Source organism: Phasianus colchicus, chromosome 7, assembly GCF_987193195.1.
Source record: "Phasianus colchicus chromosome 7, bPhaCol1.hap1.1, whole genome shotgun sequence".
NCBI lineage: Eukaryota > Metazoa > Chordata > Aves > Galliformes > Phasianidae > Phasianus > Phasianus colchicus.
This window is the reverse complement of record NC_143442.1, coordinates 20,640,276-20,665,754: the sequence shown is the minus strand read 5'-3', so window position 1 is coordinate 20,665,754 and position 25,479 is coordinate 20,640,276. Positions and strand designations below refer to the sequence as shown.

Sequence of the window (25,479 nt, the reverse complement as noted above, 5' to 3'; positions counted from 1 at the left end):
CTCTCTCAGCAGTCAGGGCATAGGAGTCAGGATTTTTATAGATCTTTGCAGTTCTCTTATCTGTTGGGTTTGTTGTTTTTTTTTAATTATTTATTAGTTGGAGTTTTTTTGTACTTTACAGACAAATGTAGCAGTCTCTCAGATACTATTTTTCATACTGCATTATAAAATGTAGGAACAGAATATGTAGCAAATATTTAAAAAAATAAATAAATGTCTTCCTAACATTGCATCTACTCTGCAGATATTAAGGTAGGTTTTATAATGTATGAGTTGCAAGACGGGGGAAGTTCGTAGGTTTAATGCAACTCCAAAAGGTTTTGTCATGTAAGCTTTTGGCCATAATTGTTTAAACCTTACTTTTATTTAAAGCCCATAGTTTCCTAATGCAGTAGTCTGCATTTTCTACTGTCCATATGTATGACAATACTATTTCAAGGTGTTCTTAAGACAGATCTACCTGCTTCAGAGATTTGGGGTAAAATTCTTGAAGAAATGTTAGAAGCAGCTTTTTCACTTGAAGATGCAATAGCCTTGTATTACGGAACTATACCAGGTACAGAGCTGTCCTGTGTAACAGACACAACTCTGTGTGTTTTAGCTAAAATACTTGGCACAAAGCAAGGTGGGAACCAGGCGCTTCCCTTCATTTATACTTTGTGCCTTTCTTTACAGAGGTCATTTCTGCCATTCTTTTTTTTTGCATGATGTTTCAAGGAGCTGAGATATGTTAGAGTATGATCAGAAAGCATGTTGTGCTCTGATTTGGTTCCTCACCCCAATTCTTCATTTCTCTCTTAAGTGTTTACAAAAGGCCACTGCTACGGATATTTACATTTTTGTATTTGTATTTTTGTTACTTTCAATGATTGTAGAGGTTTGGCATTTAAATATTAATTTAATACTTAACGTAATTTCTACTGATCGATGTAAAAATATCCAAATTTTCTTATTATTTGATGAATACCTATTTTTATGAGCTACTTGTGAACTGCATATACCAAATTGTATATACAACATCATACATTTATTTTTATTAAATCATGAGTCAACTACAGTAAAAACAAATTGAGTTTCTGATTTCTAAAAGCTAAAGGCTAATATAACTTGCAGAAGGCTTGTTTCATAATTGGTGCAGGGTGCCTCCCTGGAGCACAATTAAGGTTTTACTTCAGCTGTCCTGGGAGTTTATAACCCTTAAGAGACCTAATATAGTTGCTGAGTAACTCCCCCACTCCAGCCCAAAAATGAACAGCTTTTTGAAGTCAGTTTCTAAGTGGGCTCTCTTCATTGTATTCTGTTATCCCAGCTTAGTGCACAATAATCTGATTTGATCAAAAAGTTTTCAATCTGATATCAGAGTCCTTCAGAATGACAGTTCTGATTTTTTGTGTGAAGAGAGTTATTGAGTCATGACTTTGAGAACACTGTTCTCTCTTTGTTGAAGTTGCTGGACGTTAAATAATCACATGCATTCTGTGGAGGAACAGCTGCATATGAAAACGGATTCACTGAGTGTAATAGCAGACAGAAAAAAATCAACCAATTGCAAGTAATACAACTGCAAAGCAAATAAGATAAAAGCCACGAGACAGAAATATTGTACTGTCAATCCACATCCTTACAGTTGGTGACCTTGTTGCATACTGCTCTCAACTCCAACAACTAAGATTTAGCGGAGGAAGAATGTGTTAAGTACAATCTTATCTGTGTTAAGTACAATCTTATGTGTCTGCTTCATCACTGGAACCTATATAATATTACATATACAATATCATATATGTTTCAGTGCTATAGGATAATTGTGTGCAGTTGGATTGCATTTTTATTTCATTGTACACTGTTAAGCTACTGTAGCAAATATGTGTTCCGTTCACACCTGTAACAGGCACTGTAACTGCAGTTTGAATATGATTGGAACCTGTAACTCTTGTTGCTTGCAGAGTTGATTGAAATATGACTAGAGATTTTACTCAAGCACAACCTTTTGTCTTCTGCTGGTATTTTTTCCAGTGTATCCTTGTTAATGTACAGTAGGAAGTGACAGTAGGAATGAAAATGGGTTTCACATTTCTGCAGTGCACTGAAAATAAATTGTCTGCTTCTATGGCATGATTTCACATTTGTTGTGCTGAGCAAACTAAGTGCTACATAGTTTAGTAAAATAAAATGTATGGATTAGTCTCCTAATATTTTAGGAAATGTTAGAATTGGATGTAACAGCTGTTTGAAAAACAAAGCTGCTCAGGTAAGGGGTGCTTGGATGTTAACAAGATGGTGTTTAAAGGTTCCTTCCAACGCAGACTTCATAATTCTAAGTACTGCATAGTTGCTTCTGATCTGTTTGTGAAAAGATCTGAAACTGTGATTTCAGATCTTAGAGATTAAATCTGAGCCGTGAGCTGTTCCTAGTTGTAATGCATTCCTTTTTCCTGAGTGTATGGATTGTGGCTGCAAACCTAATGTTCATACCCTTCTGCGTGGGTTGCAGAAGTTTCTCAGTGAAAGAAAAGTTGTTCTAACTTTTACACTGAACGATTCCCTTGCCTCCTCCCCATGTAAAATCTTTTGTCACAAACTGAGAAATACCTTGCACACAGTGGGCTTTCTGCAGGAGGTTTCTACTGAGAATTGACAGGGCAGCTTGGCAAATGTTCAGAAGCCTGCATTAACTTGCTTGAGCCCGGTATGGGACCCTGTGTTCAGCAGAATTCTTCTGACCTGTCTCTCTGCATGCCGAGCTAATCAGCAAACACCTAATGAGCCTACTCTAAAGAAACAGACCCTCTCACAACCTACTTCATTTTCATATGTTCTCTGGGGGTGGAGAGACAAGTCTTCATAAGGACTGATGATGCTGCAAAGACCACAATAATGATAATTAACTTGCTGAATTTAGAAGATTATGCTGTTAATTAGTTGCAAAATAAAGATAAGTAATAGAGCAGCAGATGGTAGGATAACACCCAGGAGAAGGAGGGTTATTACTCTGATGAGCTTTTGTGGCAGATATGAAATATGGATCTGAGTTTTTCATGAATTGTTTCTGGAGAATATTATCTTGTTTCTGTGAGCTCTTGATGGAATGATCTAGTCCTACCAAATTTTGACAAATGCGGTGAGGATTTGTTTTCAAAGATATACATGAACAATAAAACCTTGCTAATCAAGACTTTGAAAGCTATTAAGCTATTTGAAAATACCACTTCTAGATTGCCCCTAGTAAGCAAAAAATGTTAAACCCAGTTTTTTATCAACTTTTCCCACACATTAATGCTGATGTATGTTTATGCTAATATTTGTTTCAATATACTGGATTTTTCAAACTGAGATTCCCAAGATTCCCATAGTGTTTGATGTCTCACTATTCACAGGAAGTACAACATCCACACAGTATTTTGTTCCAGCATTACCTTCTGAGAAATTAAATGCTTAAATTGAATATCCTTGGAGAATATTAATACTTGTAATAATACTTTTCATGTTATTTCTCACTTTTTTGATAGTTTTAATCATAACTATTATTTCAACTTTGAAACTGTGATATAAAGCTAAAGCCAATGATTTTGCACGTCTTTTCCCAAAAGCTTTTAATTTGATTTAACAATGTAATTTTCGAAAGAAGTATATTTATTTACAAACATACAAAACAATAATATTTGAATGTTAGCATTACAATATAGAAAGCTCTCCTTTATTCGTATATCCCTATGCTTATATGTTTTATAAGTAGTACTTTGGTATTTACTTTACTTTTGCCATTTTCAAATTAAATGGGCAACATACAAATGTAATAGCATTAACTTTTAGTTTAACTTTGTAAATATGTCTGTAACACAGAAATGAAGAGTTAAAAAATGAACCTGGACATTAGTAAGTTATTTGCCTTATGTGAGGAAAACCACAAAAAAAACCAAACAACAAGAGTCAAAAGCATCTCAAATACTAATTATTTTTATTTAATCTTCCACAATTTCTGACCTGAGTCAGTTTTTTGCTAGAGAAGTGGATATGCTAAGTGAAACTTACTTTTTTTGTGTGTGGTGGATGCTTACATCAAAGTTTGCTCATACAACCACAAACAGAATTGAACAGGCACGCAGACCATCCAGATACTATTTAAGTGTTTATGCTACACTGCCATAAACATTAGAATTTAGCTTATTGTTGTTGTTGAACTTAAATATCCAGACAGTTGAGATGGATGAAATCTAATCACAGTGGAAGAGGAGAATGCCTTTGTATGGTAAGTTACTAGGTTGTGGTTGAGTAATTATTAATGGATGGTAACACCTGGAACAGTTTGCCCAGAGAAGCTATGAATGCCCCATCTCTGGTGACGTGCAAGGCCAGATTGGATGGGGCTCCCAGTATCCTGATCTAGTGGCTAGATGAAGATGATCATCAAATCAATGTTTTAATTTTTGTAATTAGATCATGGAGTTTGTTTCAGTAGTTTCGGTTAGAAAGTACTGGGACCATTCTGTTCTTGTTTAACTGGAGGCATGGACTGAGTTTTTTTGGTAGCCTGCGTTTCCAAGGTGAATTAGGAAGGTACAAGTTGTCAGTTTGCTTTGCTATTGTAAATAAGTTAAAAACTACCTAAGGCCTTAGGATTTCCAGAGTACTGATATGTTAAGTACCACTCAGCATTAAGAAAGTTTTGGCAGATTTGTAGACAAACTGACATCTTATCTCAGTAATTTTACCACAGTAAATTAAACCAATCCAAAACTTACTGTCTCTGTATTTCTGTAGGTTGGCTGTTTGTTGTTCATATTCTTTAATTAATAGTTCAAAAGTCAGATTGTTTATAATTTGAAGCTACCACAATACATGGAGAATTTGTGTGCAACTGTTATTTTGCAGTGTAAAGCTTTTGAATCATTTAACTCATATTTTGCTAGTGTAAAACGTCCTGTATTCTTAAAAAGATGGAAGTGCCTGAAAGGTCCCACTTAATGATTCCAGTTAGTGGCTTATCAGTTAGAACTAGGTTGTTAGAAGCCAACTATTTACCTAATGGAATAATGTATAAAGGTATACAGAGTGTCCATACAAAGCTGTAGGGGATCTCTTAGATTCTTGTTTTTGAGAAATGCATTTGGAATTTGAGTGGGGTGATGTGTGCTGTCACACTCCATATAGAGCAGTTCCTATCAAAGAGGCTACTAAAGAAGCTTACTGCCCTGGTAAACAGAAGTCACTGACTGGAGCTTCTCTAATAGGAAGCCAGCAAAGGAATGTTAGGATCTTCTCATCCTTCTCAGTTCTCTGTATAGTCTTTCAAATAGGATGTCTGCTGCTGGTGGTTATAGGCTACAGTCAACTATTTAGAGGATCAATTTGCCATATCACAAAGATTTTTTTGCAGTTTTGGCAGAGGTGGATCTGCAATCTGTTGCTTAAATGTGAAACAGGAGCCAGGAAATCCTATCAAGGAAGAAGAGAGCTATCACTATATTCCAATGGCTTAATCCTGAGAGGCCTTGGATACTATATGATAGCTGATACAGAGCATCTGTCTGCATGAATAGATGTAAAATCCTTTGTTTTTTTGGACTGACCGAATGCAGCCTAATTCCAGCCTTTTTAAGGCATTTTTTTAATAATTAGTACTTTACTGATATTTACTTCATATTCTAAACTACCTTGATACAAGAATTAATTAAAAAGATAATAATTAAATGTTGTTAATATTATACACAAATGTGTTTGGCATAAGGAATGTGATAGAAAATGGTTACTGTTATGAAATTGTCAACATTTAAGATAAGGACTCAAAATGGAAATATATGAGCCAGGTTCAGACCAAAGTATTGCAGCTGAGTACTATGCCAGTATTCCTGGTTCTGCATATATCACTGCAAGTGTTAATACAATACCAGTTTCAACAACTATTTCTTCATGCTTTCAAGTCATTTCTCTGTGGGAACTGTTCATTACCAGGGAGGTTTTTTTTGTTTCTCCATGCAGCTTATAGTGCTTTCTGAGATGATTGCAAGAAGTTATGATTGCAAGTAGATATACGTCTAGATTGCTGCAGAAAGCCTGTGAAAAACTAGCAAAAACATCTGGTAGTGATAGAGATGGAGTTCCTGTTTGCCAAGTGGAGTGGAACTAACTAATATAAATCATTCATAAGTCTCAAGTTATCCTGTGATTATGTATTTCTGTTACAATATTTCCATTATGTTGAGGGGAAAAAGAAATTTTATTTTCTTTCAGAGACTGAAAGCAGCCTTGACCCAGCAGCACCCTCAGGTAACAAATGGAGATACTGCCAAGGGACATCCGAGTGGGTTGGTTAGGACTCAGTCAGATGAGCCGCGACCACAGTCACTACAGCAACCTGCAACTTCAACAACTGAAACACCGGTATGACAACAAAGTAGAAATGCATTTCCTGCCCCCATTCCTTGTTACATAAAAACTTCTTTCTTTTCTGTTGATTTACAAAGCAGAGCTTAACAAATACTGTGGAATACTCCCAGAGTTAGAGGTTTGAGGGAGAAATGGACTGCCCTGCTCCAATGCTGGCAACATCTTTTATATATATGTGTATACATATATATATAGTTATGCAGCAGACTGCTTTTTTTATGTGATTATATGTAATTTTGCCAGATTGTTATGTTAGTACTGTATGTGTTTTGCTGTCGTATCAATATTTGTGTAGTAATGAAGTGTTTATAATGATGCTCTTTCTAAAATGCATTATTCAAGATGATAATTTCAAAATAGGTATTATCTGTCTGTTTAGATTTAAAACTAACTCCTGATTTCTGGAGTGTGCTAACAGGTATTTTTGTAGTAACTGAAAATTATACCACTGTTTTTTATATAATCAAAAAGAACAGCTGACTTTATTTTGCATTTATATTACATCTGTCTACTCTATTTCACATCATAAGCACTCTTCTGAACTTTCTAACTGCATCAGGGATAACACTTGTGTTAATTGCTTTAAGGATCCTTTTTGGGCTTCCACAAGAAGAGTTTCAGTACTGTGTCTTTCTGAGCACTGAAAGGAGGTTAGTGAGCTTAGAAGTGGTAGTCTTTTCCTGTGGGGTGGCAGGTGAAAACAGAAAACAAAGGGACAAAAGCTCCAAGTCAGACTGGAAGTGTTGCTGGAAGAGGTATTTCCAAAGGTGAATCCTGGACAACTGCCATTCTGCTTCTAAGAAACCTGTCAGAAAAGCAGTTTCTTAAGAAAATATTTATAGGTGATTTTGGCCCTAAATAGAGGGCCAGTGAAATAAATGCAAGATTTACTGTAAGACTTTGATGTGTTGTAGGGTTGTCTCCTAGTGCTCTTAAAAACTAAGATTATTACACCGATAACTTCTTTAATATTCTTGTTGATTTCAGGCATCACCAGCTCAGCCTACACAACAAACACCAAATACAGGTGGTCGGCGAAGAAGAGCTGCTAATGAAGACCCTGATGAAAAAAGAAGAAAGTTTCTTGAGCGAAACCGAGCTGCTGCTTCCAGGTGCAGACAGAAACGGAAAGTCTGGGTACAGTCATTGGAGAAAAAGGCTGAGGACCTGAGCTCGCTAAATGGCCAGTTACAGGTATACTTTTTATTTTGAGTAAAAATGATTAAATCACTCTTGGACAGTGATTCTGCATCAATGAAACTTCAACTTTGCACGAAATCGGAAATGTAAACTACTTTTAAATGATGTCTCAGGTCAGAATTGAAAATCCAGTATTGAATCGCATATTCCAGAAAGTAAGAATATAAAAGAGTGTTCTGATTTTAAGATGTATAAACTTAGGATCATTCCCATTTGTCCTTGGTTCCATTTTAAATAACTTTCAGACAGTGATACTAAGTGACTTGATATGTTGGAGTAAAGGCTTAATAGCCTTACCTTAAAAAATGCCTTGGACTTAACAATTTCTATCACAGTCTGAGTTATTTAAATAACATTTCTTTTATTTCCTTTGGTTCTTTTTAACTTCACTGTTTTTTCCTTTAAAGTGAATGTAGTGCTCGTGAAAGGTGCCAGATTGACATCACTGGAAACTGAAGGCCTCTTTTGTCCACAGAACAGGTACAGCACAGGCAGTGTCAGTGCAAATTTCACCACACTGCCCTCCCAGTGTACATAACTCTTAGAGGGAGAGATGTATACTATAAGAGGGTAGTCTAGTATATATTACCAGTTATTTCTCCACACCATCAGAGGTTTCATTGGAAAGTTGTCATGTTGATGCATTTTTCCCCCTTAAACAATCCATGACCCTTTTGTTTAAATTGCTACTACTGCTAAAATATACTTTCTTAATCTTTTACCACAGCACGCAGGAATTGGAAGGAAGCATTGTTTCAAAATAAAAAGTCTAAAAGCATCATTTTAAGAATTACGGAAAGGAAAGCTTGATGTTGTTTCCTAAATAAAGCATTTGTTTAGAAAATTAATGAAAAGTAGTGTGGTATTTTAAAGTTTATCTCATTTCCTTAGAGTTTTTCGACGAGTCAAATTCACAGATCTTTCCTATTAAAACCCTCATTCGGTGCTATTGATGAAGATGTCCCAGCTCAACCAACACAATAGCAGAGCATGTTTTATCTTGTAATCAACATTAAAAAGTATTGGCCACCTTCAGTTTCCTGACTGGAATAGATTAGTGCATTTAGATGGGGCCTTCAAAGATCATTGAGTCCAAATGAGACCAAAGCATGTCATTGAGGGCATTATCCAAATGCTTCTTGGTCACTGACAGGCATGGAGCACCAGGAGCACTAGGAAGCCTGTTCCAGTGTTTGTCCAACCTTAAAGAAATTTTTCCTAAAAATAAAAAATACATCTAGTATGTCTTCAAAAATTTTCAGCATCAGTCTGTAAAATACAAGAAATTCATAGCTAAGCACATAATGTGAAATCATTAATCGTGTTCTAGAATCACTACCTGACATCATGGCATTACTTAACTTACTTGCAAATACATAATCTTCTCATATCTGTTCACAATCTTAGGACTTGACTTTAATGTAGTCGTAGCCCTCACTGTAAATCCATTAATTGCAAAACGTAACACTATAGGTTAAAGAATCTAAGAAAGAAGTGAAGGTGTAGTATATTTTTCTTGCAGGAAGAAAAAACAACAAAAACAATTGGCTGTATTTCAGTTGTCTTAATGAAAATAGTTTTTGCTAAGATGAACTACCTTTAACTTGTACATATCCATTTTTATAATTGAAAACTATGAAAGTACCATATCATCATTTGTTAGTAACAAATTGTCACAGTGGGTTTGAAACCAATAATGAAAGTTGTCATACAGTTATACTCACACACACACCTTATTTACTGTAGCCGCTACTGTAACAGCAACATTAGTTCCACACAGTTACAAAATAATTTAGTAGTCTTTTGCTTATTAGAGCAATCCTAGGTTCATTCTGTGCATGTTCAAACATCCTAGAATAGATAAAATGTAGAATCAGACTTGTTTGCAGGTATTTTAATAAAAATAATGCATCCATATAAAGGTATGCAAATATACTACCTGATAATAATGTGGAAGAAAGCTAATGCTCTATTTAAGAAGTGCCCCATAGCAACAGTAATGATCCAGGGAAAAAAAAATTAAAAAGCTTTGTCTCATTGAGAAGGCCACAGGTTTTCTCTTCTTTTCTCTTCTGCAGTTTTTCTGAATTGGTGTTTGTAGCATGATGTAGTTCTTGTTACAAATAAAATTAAGAGTGAGATTAGAATCTGAAGTCAGAAAGGAAATCAAGATTTACACTTTGTTTTATGGCAAATGCTAAAACATGTTTCATCCTGGGACTTTGTCAGTGATTTTAATGTCTCCTAAACCGTTAGAATAACTGTGGCTGCCCATGTAAAATATTGTTGTATTTATTTGCGTGGATTGCTTAGACCTATAATTGCATCTAAATCTTGATTGTGGTTTTTACTTATTTGTTTACATATCTGGAAACCAAAACATTTCCAGATTTCTAAGCAATAATTCTGTCATATCTCAAGAAAAAGGAATTCCTTAATTTGCCAAAAGCAAAACTGTTGATTGTGAAAAACAGAATGATTTGAAGAGTATTGAATGTCAGAGAAATAAACTATTATGTGAAAACATTCGTCCATCCTGAATTTCCCTAGTAATGTTTTACTTAATAACGGAACACAGCTGATCAGCGTAGTGGGCAGAAATGGTTACTTAGATTATATTTAATAGTAAACTTATTACATTTGGAGTTTTGCCTTAGTACAGCTTTATGGACTGAGTGGCAGTGTTTAGTAGTGCTTGTTTAATATCTAAGTGACCTGCTGAGATGTCATTATTACAAAATGAAGTTAATACCAAAACGACTAGAAATTGCGTTGCAGTGCATAACACTTCTAACTTCTTTCAACACAGTAGTGCTCGTGTTATATTTGTGTCAAAGATTCTAATTATGTCAACATTTCTAAAACTGGGAGCTCTCTAACAGTACATGCAGATTTGAAGAGCTGTAGTTGGTTGATACATATTCTTTTGTTCCAGTTTTCTGCTTCCTTAGTTGAATTTGTGTATGAGAATGTAATTTATTCAAGCTTTTTTTTTTTTTACTGAAATGAAGATTTCAGTGAAATTGTGTCAATTACATATATTAGATTGGCCTTTATCAGTCTATACTGTGGGCTACATATGTTATTTCATGCTTCCAACTTTTTGAAATACATTTATTGTTTTCTTTTTTGTGTTTTCTACTCATATGTTGACTCATTTAATGATCTGAGAATTGTTAAAACTTGTTGTGTTGCCTCTGTGCCTGTCCTGAATATGGTATGCTATGTTACATGTTCTTAAGTAGCTGTTGACCATGTGTGCCCAGCAGCTGCTCAGTGCTATTGCAGTGTCTGATACTAAAGTCTGTAGCATGTTCCCTATTTGTTCCCTATCACTTTAAAAACTTCAAAGGACAAAGAATTAGTGAGTTTGTGTTACTTCTGTGTAGTAGAAGAATGTGTAGTAGAAGAACCTTCCTTAGGAGGATCTTTCTGGGCTTTAGGAGACATCCCTTATCAGCAGCTGGTGGTTTGTGCTACTGCTGCAGGAGCTGCTTTAGGAAGGCTATATAAAAAATAAAAGCACAGTCCATTATCCCCATAACTGCCACACCTGCCTGTCTCTGGTAATCAGCCTGGTAAATATACCTCACAAATGTTGCCCAGCACCTAGCTTAATAAGGGTTAATCTGGTCCCATTATTACATGTGTGTTTTGAATGCAGGGAAAATAGGCAGATGCAGAAGAACATATTGTACACAGTGCAATATACTGTGATGTACAGAAGGGAAAATATCTTTTGAAAAATGGAGTACAAGTGGAAATAGATGTGCTTTCCTCCAGAATCCTGCTTTCCCATGTCAGCGTGCTTTTTAAATGTGTGAACATAAGAATTCTGCTAGGTAGAATCCGAAGTATATTTCATGCTTGTTTAAAGAAACACTGATACCTGCTCTTGACTTAATAAATGAGGAGGGCTGTTCATCTTCTGTGTGCAAAAAGTTTCAGTCTTTCTTCGTGCCAACTGTTGAATTGTTTGTTCTGTGTGTTTCTTCTTGTTAGCTTATTTTCCATAAAGGCCACCTGTTAACATATTTTGAAAGAGCTGGAAGGATGTCATATTGTCAGATGCATGATAAGAAAACTGCAAGGTATATAGAAGTTGATTCTAATAACCCACTTTATTATCAGTCCAAAGTGGCTCTTACTAGTAGCATGTAAATGGCAGCTATTGATTTGTCTCTCCTTCACATTCCACATAGCAAATGTGTCTGGGACTTATTCTCTTCTGCTTTCAGGAATGGTTTGTAAGTGGAATATGATGCTATTGGCACAGTGTTGATGTTACTAGCAGTGCTAGCTATGTTTTCAGGGAATGTGCCTCAAGTTTTTAATTTAGTATAGGAATGCTCTTTTTTTTTTCTTTCCAAATCTGCTTTAAAATAAGGTATTTGCTTTTTTATATTCCTTTTAGCAAGGCACTGCCTTCTCAACTGTTTTTCATGAATACTAGATTTATTTACACTGGTAAACAGCTGCTTCATTTTTATATATGCTGTTTGTGTATAAAATTCTTCCTTAAATAGGGGAGATGAAGATAGAAACTTTCTGAATACTTTTTCCTGATTTGATCATTTATTTTGCCAGTGTTCCTTTAAACTAACAGAAGTATGATTCATGTTCTTGGACATTGCTGCTTCTGTACATTATCAAGAAGTATCTCAAAACTACATCAGCACTTTTCTGTATCAGTTCTGTGCAGCTGCCTGGTTGGCATCCAGACGTGGATCCTCAGTAAATAACGTGGTGAACTAAGAGATCTGAAAGCTGGAGGCACAAGTAGAGTGCTCTCTTAACAGCCCTGGATTTCAGGACATACAATTCCAGATGGTAGAGCTTTTGTAGGTGATGTGTTTTTTGTGTTTTTTTTTTCATTACAACCTTTTTCTTTGTAATCACAGTTCTCTTTTATTAGAAACATCAGTGAAGTCAAATTTCTCTTTTTCAGCTCTTCTTTTTGCTTTAAAATTCCTGCACAGGATATTTGGCACAGTAAAATGACTGAACAGAAAATTAGTCCTTAATAATTTTTTAAAGAAGATTTTGCAGATGTAAAATTGGTCTTCTACTTAGAGGGAGAGGGCACGAAGAAAAGCTGTGTCATACAAATCTGATATTTTAGCTACAGTATTTTTGAATTATATTATCTAGTGTAAGTACACCAAATAAATTCTATTCTTGAAAATGTTTTCATTATTTTAGAATCCTTTTAGTTATCATTCATCTCTTCTGACTGGACTACCTTAGCTTACATGGACAGATCGACATTTGCATGGGTTTTTTTTCCACATAATTTTATTTGTAATCCAATTTTCCTATGTTTGCTTTTCTTTAAGTTGCTTCCAAATGCATAAACACTTATATTTTGCATATATTTTACTTTTGTGCGCAGATTTGTATGGTTTAAATAACTTCAAGTATTTCATATCAGTGGAAAGGACTTACATTTAAAATAAATTAACACCTGAAAAGATATCACATATCAGGATGTGAGGCTCATAAAGCACTGCAAATAACATGAGTCTGTAGATACCTACCAGTTTTTCTAATGTTCTAAGTGAAAATGAATCTCTCACCATGCCACTGTTCTTAATTTGGAGTGTCAGTGTAGTTATGTAGTGTTTCTCATTCATAGATATCAAATTCTTTTACAGAGAAGGTAAGTACCATTGTTCTCCATCTTACAAATGGGGGAAATTGCAGCACAAAGAGGAAAAATGACCTTCTTCAAGGTCACCCAGTAGTGGAAAGGCACAGCCTGGAAACGAGCACTGTCACTAGGATTCGGCAAGTGCTGCCTCCTAGATTATGCTCCACTTTAGCGGTATAGACTGACACTTCAGGTTTTGTCATCATTCTTAATTATTCCTTCATACAATACTTGGTTTATACATGATTGTTAAGGAGAAATGTGAAAATCAACAGACATTTTCTAAATTATTTTCCATTATGAGGTTTTTAAAGTTCAAGTACAAATGTAGCTGCCAAAATCAAAGCTGCATAGGCTTCTTATAAAAATAAGTGTATTATTGGTTGTGGCATCTGTTGAATGCAGGTAGCTAAATGTACATTTACTGTGGTTAGAATTTGTAAAACTCTGTAGGAGAGTCTTGCAGTAGCTGGATCATGTGAATGTGAATATAAGTAGACTGTGCATCTGCAAACAGAATAACATGTATTTTCCATAAAAGTGTTTCCTAATTGAAGGAAATGATAAAGTAAAGTTAATCGAATTTCAGATAAGAAGTATTGTAAGATTAAAAAAAAAAAAAAGCATACATTTTTGCTATACATACACCAAATGGAAAATTCTTGTATTTTATTTACCCTTAAATGATCAACTGAAAATCCTATAAAACTTAATACTTACTTTCAAAATGCGTGTAGTTTGAGCCTGGTAAAGTACATAACTTTCTTCTCCTTTAGAATGAAGTCACCCTGCTGAGAAATGAAGTGGCACAGCTGAAACAGCTTCTTCTGGCTCATAAAGATTGCCCTGTAACCGCCATGCAGAAGAAATCTGGCTATCATAGTGAGTAATGTTCCATTACCTATAGCCTTAGTCTGCGTCAATGAAATACTGCCAAAGTGAACTGAATCAACATTAAAAATAAGAAGTGCGGTTCTAATATTACACTAAAGATATTTTTTTTAATCTCAAAGGTTATTATAAGGCAGGAATGTATATGGAATATTGAAGAATATATTTTTAAGTCTTCTCAGTTGAATTGTTGCATATCATTGAGGGTTTTATGTTGGTTTAATAAATGCATATGGTAATTAGCATATATGGACTGTAGGCTACTACACCTGCATTGGAAAATATAATTAAAGTATTAAGAGCACATGATAAACCATTTTTGTATACTTTATCTTAGCCTAGTACAGAGAAAGGTCCTTGTGGGTTTTTTCTTTATCGTAATGAGATTTCAGAAAAGGTAATACAACAGCTGTCCTCATTTACCATAACATCCAGGATCACTCAAGCTGTTAAAGTAATCAGATGCAGGTTTGTGCCTCCTACTGTACAATCTCTTCTAGGCTGTTTTGATTTCCACGTTAAACAACCTCTTTTAACAGGGTATTTTAAAAAGGGAATATGAAGGGAATACCAAATGCTTCAGTTCGCATTTATTTTCTAATTCATATTTTTACTGAAAGTTGCTCATTTGATTTTTATCCTTCCAGCATTTTAAAGGTTAATTATGCTTTCCTGATTTGTAACTTCATTTTTGGATATGATACGCAGCACCAGAACCAGCTGCTGCTGCTGTAGAATAAATGGCCAATTTTGTCCATTGTACACAAATTTGTTACAAATAACTGAGCCGGGAATGCATTAGGCAACATTCATAATATATAACCCACAGCTTTCGTTTTTATGATTTAGTGATATTTCAGGATATTTGTAAATGTGAAGATTGTTTCTGCCATATGTAGCCACTTCATTTTAATTTGCCAGTGTCAGTAATTCAGGAGAATAAAGGAACATTTTGTATTGCATGCAAACAGATCCTCAGGTGCTTGCGATAAAACTTAATGGCCACCATCTTTACTTGTAGTCATTGTAAGCAGTTTCATCAGAATGGGCAATATTTTTTAATTTAAAAGATTCAGGAGATTTAGCAACTCTCTCTTGCCACGTATACTTGGAATACTGATTTTGTCAGTTTTGAGCTTATAAATCTTGGTCCTTTGATCTCCAGTCATTTTGACAAGACAGAAAATAGCATCTTGGAGCAAATTGGAACAGTATGGAAATATGTTTGGGATTTATATTAACAATGATTGCTGCAGGGATGAGGCCATTATGGCTCCCATCTGACAGCACAACATAATTTCATACAGGAGCCTACTAGGGGATAACATTATGCATGCAAGATTTTCTGGGGAAAAAAAAAAAACAGCCTAACAATCCCCTCCCCCAAAACCCAAAAAGAGCAGCAACTGTAGATTTCTTGAATTTTGATGTTTTAAGGATACGTGTTCAAATATTTTTTATGCAAATTCAGAAATATAAGTCTTAAACTGGAAAGCTAATTATATGCTAAGGATTTCTTTGTTGAAATACTGATGACAGACTTCTTAGTGATACTGTATGCTTTCTGTCCTCTGAAAAAGGATTATAAGATTCCTGATTACTAAAGAAAACAAAATGAATATGTACTACAACACTAATCAGTGGAAAAAGACTACAATTTAGAAAAAACTAATAATAGGAGAAAAATGGGCAGCTTAGCTCACTTACCTTCTTTTGGGTTTGGTTTTTTTTTTTTTGTTTGTCTTCAGTTTTGTTTTTTAATTTTTTTGAAAGTCAACGTTCAGCACAAAGGATGGTTGTAGTGACATCCTCCTGACAGAATGTTGTCACATCATCTTCATGTGAATACTGCTAGGAAAACATATTTGCTAACTTATTTACCCACAGTATAATTCATGGGTGGAAAAAATAGTTTCAGCTAATTTAGATGTTCCTGAAAACAGTGTTGACAAAGTATTTTTAAATAAACATATTAAGTTCAATTGCTTAAGAATGTATTGAGTGGTTTAACAGTATCTCTGTGGAAGAAACTGAAGACACCAGATTACAGCTCTCCTGCAGTGCTGAGTATTGCACACTGCTGAGATGGTGCTACTTTATACCAGGGAGACTGTATTTTAACAGCTAAGCCTACAATTTAATAGGGTTTCACTCATGATGCAGTATTGGCAGAAATAATCTATTGCTTTGCAGGATGTTTTTGACACCTACTTACGTATCTTATAAGATCCTTTGGATTTTTCAGGCACATTTTTGCCTTTTTGCCTCAGGGCAAGTGAGGAAAGTGTAACAGTGAAGATATCCTGAATTCTGAAAATTGCTCTTGAGTTCATATTTTCATTATTTAAAAAGTCTTGTGCCTACTTCCAAAAACAGAAGGTCAGGGAAAAAAAAAAAAAAGAATTATGGTGCTTCAAGGTACTGTGGGCAAAATTATTTCAGCTTTTGTGTTTTCAGATGGTTTAAGTTTTGGGGCTTTTTTTTCCTAAGCAAAAATACTACTGCTTCTGAATTTATCTTTAAACACTGGGGTGTTGACATGTATGCAAAGAATTTAAATGAATTTATTTTTAATTTTACTTTTTCAAAACCAGATTATTTCTAAAAGTTTTCTGCAACTTGCAGATATTTTCCATTTTACTTTTTCTGGACTTGAAGCAAGAAGGCTAAAACTTGTGAAAAGAAAATGTGAAAATTCCTGTTGGAGGAAAAAAAAAAAAAAGTTTCAGGTGTTTTTCAAAAGGATGTCATAGTCTTCAAGAGCAGTTATATGAAACTCAATGTAAAAAAAGATAAATAGAGACCGTAAGGCAGATGGTAGTAAATGAAATTATGTGTTCTTTTTCAAGTTAGTTTTAAAGTAACAGTAGAGGTTAACTAACCAGTGTCAGACCTTGGATAACCCAAACTATTCAGGTGTTTCTACAGCCTGTTTTGTGTAAGCAACAATCCTTCAGTAAATTGTGAATATGCCTTTGCAGTGATGCAGCAAACTCAAGTCTCGAAATGATAATTTGCCAGTGAGGTCCTCTGTAGTCCTTCTGTAGTTGACAATTACCATAACGTTTCCTTTCTAGAGAATGTCAGAGGACTAGATCTGGATATGGGAATTATTATTCAGGTTTTTATTCTGAAGTTGCAACTCCTTCTTTGCTTACCATTGCTTACAGGCAGCTTTCAGCAATGTAAGAAGTAAATAATAGCAAGTTTTGATTATTGTGCGAGGGTGCTTTATATATCCTTGTAAGTCTTCTCTGTGTTCTGTTTGGTATTTTTTTTAAATCTTGTCTGCAGCTCAGCCCAGCCCGCCTGGCGGTACATTACTGAAATACTTGCTCCTCTTTCTGAGCCAGCCTGTCTAGGAACTATGTAACCTTCAGGAATGTTCATGTGATGTAGGTCTGTAAAGCTTAAAACTTACATCATGCAGCAAATGTTATTTCTGTGCATTCACTTCTACTTTGGATCTTGCATTTTCCTTGGTTTGAGGCAAAACCAGGGGAGACATTAAAATGTTCAGGCTGTCTTCTACATTGCTACCTATGTTATGATTTTTGTATGTATCAATTGCACCCTTGAATTTCAACCCTGTGCAAGAACGTTCTCCAGTGGATGGAGTAGTGATGGGGGAGGAAAATCTGTCTGAATTTAAATTTATATTCCATTGTTCTTCTGAAACTCTTTGTTTTTTAATTATCTATCTTTGAGCTTAAGGTGACAAATAGTCTCTGTAATGAGGTGACTCTGAGGATACTCTGTATTCATTGCATAAATTTTCTTGCTTTGTTTTGATTCTTTAAATGGACTTCTGGGTTCAGTTTTTGGCTACTGTTCTTGTCAACTTAGGACTATGAAAGAAGTCAAAGTTCTTCTTTAGGGCAGTACCTCATTGTGAAATACTGTTTTGCAGTTATTGCAAAGATTTACACCTCCAGTCGAAGTCATTAGTATAAGCAAGCGTTAGATCTGTATCTCACATAGTCATCTGACTGCTGTAAGCTCCCTGCCACATCCACAGTATCTGAAAATATCTGAATGACATCCTTTTATCTCTTCACCACAGTATATTCATCTTCTCAACTATACTGAAGTTTCTGTTGTACAGTGGTGGTCATACGTGTTACCCTAACTGGTTCTTCCATTGCATTTAAGATCATCTTCCAACCAAAATCAGAAAGTCAACTCTTCACATTTTTTGTTGTTGTGATGCTATTACAAATGTTTATTTTGCATTAAGACCATATATATTAAAAGGTACAGAACAGTGGAAGATCTTCCTTCTGACTGATTATCTTCTTCATTCTCTTTCTCCTGCTTGCAGCATTTAAATCTCATGTTTTTTTGAGGATAAGGAGGATTTTGCCACCAGGAAAATCGGGAATCAGCAAAAAAGAAAAGATGATAGGAAAGTTGAGATTCATAGAAGAAACAACAGTCTGAAGAGGAGTATCAGGTGTGATAGTGGGAAGGCTTTATCCTGCAAGTGTCCAGCTCATGGCTGTTTCATTTTGTCTAAGGGAAAAACGTGCTGCTCTCATAACTAGTAACTCAGTATTTTTCAGGAGGTAGCACAAGAATTCCTTTCTGTTCTTAAGGAAGTTTGCATGTGCTCCTTTTTATTTGTTTTCGCATCAGATCCTGCAAGTCTCAGCTCAGTGTAGCAACGATTAAATCCTATTCAATAGTATGAACTAAATTGGCACTCACTCATGTTCTTCCTTTTCTTGCATGGACAAATCCTATTAAAGATCATGAACACATTTCAGAAGTACTATAATTATTTTCTTGCTGTATTCAGTTGCCATGTAATCTTACAATGTAGTAATTGTCAGCAGATGTAACTCAATATTATCTATCTAATGCTTTGGACTTTTGAAAAATCTGTTTCTGGAAAAAAATCACCATCTGTAAAATAGATAGCCTTGCGATTAAGGACTTGCTGATGCTTTCGAATGATTATGAATTTGTACTTGTAGAAGGGGTGTAAGAGAAATTGTTTCCTTGTTCATCAACCAGGCAATAGTTCCTGGAAACGAATACAGCTGTTTTGCTTACTAACTTATCTTCTTTGACCTTACCATTCTTTTCTGAAAGCGGTTGATAATAAACAGTGGTGAGGAGCGGGTGCTTAGTATGCATAGGGTTGCTTCAAAGATGTTTATGTTGTGGACTTGACTTGCTAATTTACTGAATTTTCTAGTATGTCATATAAACCCCAGTACATCATAAACTTCATCATTGTTTTTTCATGCCTTGTTTTCATTTTAGTTACTGCTGTTATCCTGGTTTTGTATGGTAATGAGGCTATGGTATCTTTTATTGTTAGTGTCATCTTTTCCTATTTCTTCTACCCTGTGCAGCTCAACTTTGTAGGCCAATCTCAAGCAATCTGAAGAGGATTACAAAAACAAATCTAGTGAAAATCGAGCTTTGTTCATTTGTTGTGCCACCCACAATGGTTCTTGCTTCTTCTGTCTATGTCTGTGTTGTTAGATTACACAATGGTCAGTAGTGTTTTGAAAACGACTTCCCAGTCTTTCATTTGTGTGTTCAGTTAAAGTATTTTTCACAAAAGCTTTATGCAGTGACTTGAAGAACAATAAATAGCACAAAGTGTTACAGAAGAGTTATAATTAAATTTGATCTTCACTTAAAATTAGAAGTGTGAACAACAGTAGATTTATTTTCTTTTTGGTTTTTAGTCTTGAACTCAGCTTTTTATTTGATGGTGTTTGCATCATGTCTTGGCTAACTTGAAATCATGGGGAAAAGAAGGATAATTTTAGCATAGCTAGGGCATCTTTGTGAGAGACATTTTAAATCATGCTCACTTTGTAAGTTCTAATTTTGCGTAGTAAGATTTTTTTTTGAATCTTCACCCTTTGTCATGAGATAAAAATGAGGCAACTGCATGGCAAATTCACTTCAGTCAAAGTGAATTATTCTTAAAGATACTAAGAATAAAATAAAGATATTAGAACTTCTATTTTAAAAATAATTTTAAATCCTGATGAGAGATGTGCACTAAAGAAGTCACTGAACTTTAATATGTTAAAAGAATGAGGTCTGAAAACTTGCGGAAATATTATCTAACGTATGAGGTTATAAATGCCACCTTTTTCAGAGAGGATATTCATGATCATCGATCACAGAACCAGTCTCTTGACTACTGAGCAAATGAAGTAAATGGTACCCGTTAAAAATTCGTATAGCAGCAGCAGACCTGGTAGCACCTTCAATCTATTGGTACTGCTTATTGACACAACATGAGCACCATACCCAGCGGTTCATTTGCTAGGTGGGGAATCAGATGGCATTAATCATGGTTTTGATGTGAAAATGTTCTTGTCTGCTGAATACTCCACAATGCAATCCATGTCTTTGCTTATGAAGTAGTGTTTTCTCAAAAAAAAAAGAAAAAAAAGTAATGAAAATTAGATTGTTCTGCAATTTGCTGCGTTAAGTGATACCTTGAATGCTGATTGTTTAGGAGGGGACTGCTGTTGCGTGGGAAGTGGTTTTGCATTAAGAGGGGAAAGAAAACTAAACCAGTTTCTCTTCTGAAGCCGCAGATAAAGATGACAGCTCAGAAGACATCTCAGTGCCAAGCAGCCCACACACGGAAGCTATTCAGCACAGCTCCGTCAGCACTTCCAACGGTGTAAGCTCCACTTCCAAGGCAGAGGCGGTGGCCACCTCGGTGCTCACGCAGCTGGCGGACCAGAGCTCGGAGCCCGGGCTTCCCCAGGTCGGTGTGGTGCCGCCCTCCCAGGCGCAGCCCTCGGGGAGTTGATTAGGAACTTGGTTGCATCCTTTTCTTAGGTATTCGTTTGTGACTTTAAAGGGAAATCAATGAAAGACCAGTCTCCAGCTAGGAGAAATTGTAGCTTAAAATTACTCGGTTTTAAAATTCAAACCTAAATTTGGCTTTAATGATTGGCAGGTGAAGGTGAGACAGAACACCAGTTACAAGTCTCTTTGTAAAAGACTTTTTTTTTTCTCTTAAGTGTTAGGTTTACTAGTTATTTTTGTGCTTAATGTGTAAAGTGTATGTACAGTACAACGTGGTTTATTTCATTTTTAATTTGGTATTATTTCAACAAACATTGGGGTGAGTTACTAAAGTTCATCCCCCAGACTGTGATAGTAATATTATGTGACATTTTATACCAAAGTTCTGCATAGTCCCTATTGACTTTGTAACATGAGCAAGGTCATAAAGCACTAGGCAAGAGAAAGACAGTAACAGTAAATTTGCTTTTAGTCTTTTTGCCTTTTTGTTGTTTTGCACATTATGAGAGGAAGAACATTGGGAGAAAAATGTTTGGGTTATTTTATGTATAGCATTTTGGTTGGCTTTTTAACCGTTGGGTTTTTAATTTGTTTAATAGGGCCAGTACAGTATATGAAATACAGTACTCTTATGCACATACCTGTCCTAAATGAGGATTGTTACTAAATAGATTTTTTTTTTTAATTTGTCAGGTGGGTTTTTTTTGTTTTTTGTTTTTTTTTTTTCCTTCTCCAACACTTTCATGATGAGGGGAGGAGAGCTTTATTTCTTCAGTAAGCATAGATATCTGTAACTACCCTTTGTTGTTTGGCTGAAACCAGTAAGCATATTGTAAAGTACGGGGTTATCACGTATGGAATACTTAGTATTCCAAAGTAAGACGATATTTTGTGGATTTTTGAGTCGCAGACTGAGTTTACTTGTGGTTTTGGATGCCAGAAAAGCCTAAAGTCCTTCAGACAACTCAAGACTTTTTTTTGTCATTGTCTTGTATTTGCAAGCTAACTTGTACTTAATTCTTGTGTAAGCACTGTCATCTTTTAGTAGCAAAAATTTTGATACCTTTCTTGTGGAAAAAAAAAATCAGTATCTACCGTATCTTGGAAACAATGTAATTATAATGTGGTGTGTGTGGTGTGTGCGTGAGAATGGTTCAGTAGTTAATGCCAGCAGTCTTTTGCTTGAATGTTTAAAGATGCCTTCAATGTGATGCTGGCTGATAGGTGATTGCAGTTTTAAAATGTTATTTACTGTGCAAACTTGGATAACTAACATTCCATGATGTAGTTTGTTTCTGATGAAATGATTGTAGGTACACTTTTTCTCATTATCCAATCATCTGTAGGATATTGAGTTTTTTAAATGTGCCATTATCTATTTTGATTCTGTATTCATGTTCAAAATACAGTACAATATTTTACAATAGATTAAGTTGTTTAAAAAAAATATAGATGTGTGCTTTCAGGTGGGAAAACTTTGTATAATAGCAAAAACAGATGCATAGTAGCAACTGGCAGTAAAGCAGGATTCCATTATGTATATAACAAAGATTTAATGCATTTATAATGGGTTGTGTAGTTCATTTGCTCTTCCTTCTCCACACTATACTGCGTGTTTTTAAGTGTCAGTGCCATCAGATTTCTATTTGATTCAGTTTAAAATCTAAAAAATGTAATTGATCCACAGGAAAATCATGATTTCTACAATATATATACAACCGTACTATAATGAAACTGGACAAAGAGATATCTAGGTCATATATATATATCATTGCAGGGCTTTAAGCATGCAAGTAACAAGGATTCTAAATATTTTGTATTGTAAACTAAGGAAGTTGAGTTGATACCCTCATGCGTTTAGAAGTCTTACTTTCCCAATTTCAGGAATAAACAGTAAGTTATTGATCGTTTCCGGGATGGTAACATACAATGGACATCTTGTGAGAAGGAAATGCATTGCAAAGGCACAAAATGTGAATTCTGCAGGAAAGCTATACAGTCACTTCTCATTGTAGTTTTGGTGGACTAGGCAAGGCCTTCTTGACTGCGCTATAATTTGCTCTCCTAAACACAAAGGCTTTTTAAATCATATTTATATAAGTGAAGTTTTTTTATAACAGCTGTCACGCTTGTAAAAGTAAGTCTTCATAAGTGTATAGGAGACATGTAAACAGTTAATGAGTTTAACGGTGGGGCTGGAAAAAGAACCATTAAAATCTGTGTTCAGCAAATAGAGAACAGTAATTAGCCGTACTACCATGGATTCTGTTTGGAGACGTATGTCACACTAATTCTGTACTTAGCATTTTGGGTCTTTACATTTGACATGTTCACAAACTGTACTGTTTTCTTTTATGTGCAGTTTGCATGAGTAAATCATCAAAGAGAATAAAATCTATCTTTAAGTTATGTTCCTATTTTAATGAAATTATAATTGTTCTAAAAGGCAGCAGCGTCTTCGAACTTATTTCTTTATCACTACACTTACCAGCATTTATTTGGAAGTTATTACTATAATGTCAAAGTAATGTTACAAAAATAAGAATGCATAATGTTCTTTTGAAAGTAAACCGAATTCCATTGCTTTGAAGTTGACACCCAGCACCTTTTGAGGAACTGGCCATATATCTTTAATTCTAGGAGCCTAAGTAATCCACAGAAGGAATCCACAGGCGGCTTGGTACAGGCATTGCTCAGCCATCTCTGGTTGCAGTGAGAGCCACTGCGAAGGTGTTGTGTGTAACCAGAATTTCCTGCTAACGTTTCAGGTATCTTAACCTCACCTTAATATAAGTGAAGCTAAGAAATAACAGAGGAACTGATCACAGTTTTGTTGTGGGAGGTTGAGAAAAAATCACACCCTCATGTTTGTTTGCTACGACATGAAGAGTAGTTTGATCTTATTTATGAATGTTGGAAACGTGATAGATGGGGTGCCACATCCTGTTATTGTTTGAAAAGCTCATGACTATGGTGTGGAGGCATTGGGAGGAAAAAAGAAGTAAAACTGCCGTGTACTTGAAATTATTGCATCTTTTGAACAAAGGAAATGAAATTTAAACTGCATGCAACTTTGAGCCCATTGTAAGAAGCATACACAGGGCATGTTCTTGATCTAGAAGTCAGCCTGTCCGTGGCAGAACTAGATGATGTTTCAGGTCCCTGCCAACCCAAAACATTCTAGGATTATTTTCTTTAACTACGAATTATGGTCATAATTGCAAGGAAGAATCATGAAGACTGTGTGACAGAGAGCAACTGAGGGGAAAGAAATATCCACTCTTTACCGTCTCCACTGTAAAAAAAAAAAACAAAAAAAAACACCACATTATTCTGATTTTGCATGTGAATATCCAATCCAAGTAAGCTTTTTCTTTTTAAAATGCTAATATAGGCTGGGCAAATAAAGATATGAAGATACTACACTGATGGAAGTAGATGACAAGTGTTGGATGAGTGGTGATTTCAGCTACCGAAATTACAGAAGTAATTTGCCTAGAGGCAGATACAAACATTTTAATTGGTCATCATAAATGATAATGAGGAGAAAACATGGTGAAATTAAGTGCATCCTAATAAAGTAAGGTATGTTAAATTGTGCTGAAGGAAACTCCAGCAATGCTTCTTGACATGATTAATATACTCATGACAATGTGTCTAATGAAGGTTGTTTGCATTTATGCGCTGCCTGTTGCCTCCCTCAGTAGAGATAATTTGGACTGTGCTCACTTACATTGCAGAGCATGAAGTGTAAGATAGCTTACAGTAGTATTTTCCTTTACATTTATTTTTATCCACTATGTCAACAGTCATGTAGGTAGGATTTATTTAACCAGCCTCATATAACACTGAGTAGGGTAGATATGGATGACACCATCATGAAAAAAGAAAAGGATTTTCAAAGTTTTTTATTAATTAATCAAGAGAACGTTTCTTGTCCTTATAATTCCTGTTTTTTGTGTGACTTTTTTTTTAACTCCCCAAATTTATAACCATGACCTTTCTTGCTTTTCATATTTAATTGAATGATAACTCTCTAACAAGCTTTAAACCTTGCTCAAAGTCCTGTTCAACATCTGTTGTCATTTTTATAATAAAATATGTTTTTCCAAGCACTTCTTCCTATCCATTTTTGAGGGAAAGAGTTTTTAAATAAACTACAGGTAGCAAATATAATCTGGAAGTGAATATTTAATCAGAAAAGTGTAGTGTTTATTTTAAATATCCCTAGCACACAGAGTAGGGAGCTAGGAGTATTTGTTGGCTTTGGCCAACAGGGGCCTGGTGGTGCTCCCAGCTTACAATTAATGAGCTTAAAGGATAGCACTGTGCAGCTCAGAGAGATCAGTCAGCATTCAGCTGAGCAGATGAGCTTCGGGAACAGGAGCTGTCACATAGATGGCTTCAGAGGAGTAGAATTGCAGGGAAGTAAGTTTTCCTAACTCCTGCCTATGGTGAGCTTAACGTATCAAATGCAAGCATGAGCTGTTGCCCATCCATCTACCACAGTCTGTCCCCAGGTGGCCTGAATACTGTGGTGTATGTCTTTCAAGCTACTCATA

The 25,479-nt window shown here is 35.3% G+C and overlaps 1 protein-coding gene across 5 annotated transcripts in view; it reads left to right on the top strand.

Annotated features, from left to right (window-relative positions):
• ATF2 (activating transcription factor 2) overlaps window positions 1-23,366 on the top strand; it is a 50,608-nt gene extending 27,242 nt beyond the window's left edge. For all 5 annotated transcript variants that reach the window (XM_090144069.1, XM_031599440.2, XM_090144067.1 and 2 more), the window contains 4 exons: window positions 6,229-6,378; window positions 7,372-7,578; window positions 14,011-14,116; window positions 20,692-23,366. In XM_090144069.1, coding sequence (XP_090000195.1) covers window positions 6,229-6,378; window positions 7,372-7,578; window positions 14,011-14,116; window positions 20,692-20,918 — 690 coding nt within the window. In that variant the 3' untranslated portion in view covers window positions 20,919-23,366. The remainder of the gene's footprint in view (window positions 1-6,228; window positions 6,379-7,371; window positions 7,579-14,010; window positions 14,117-20,691) is intronic.
• Window positions 23,367-25,479: the final 2,113 nt, after the last annotated feature.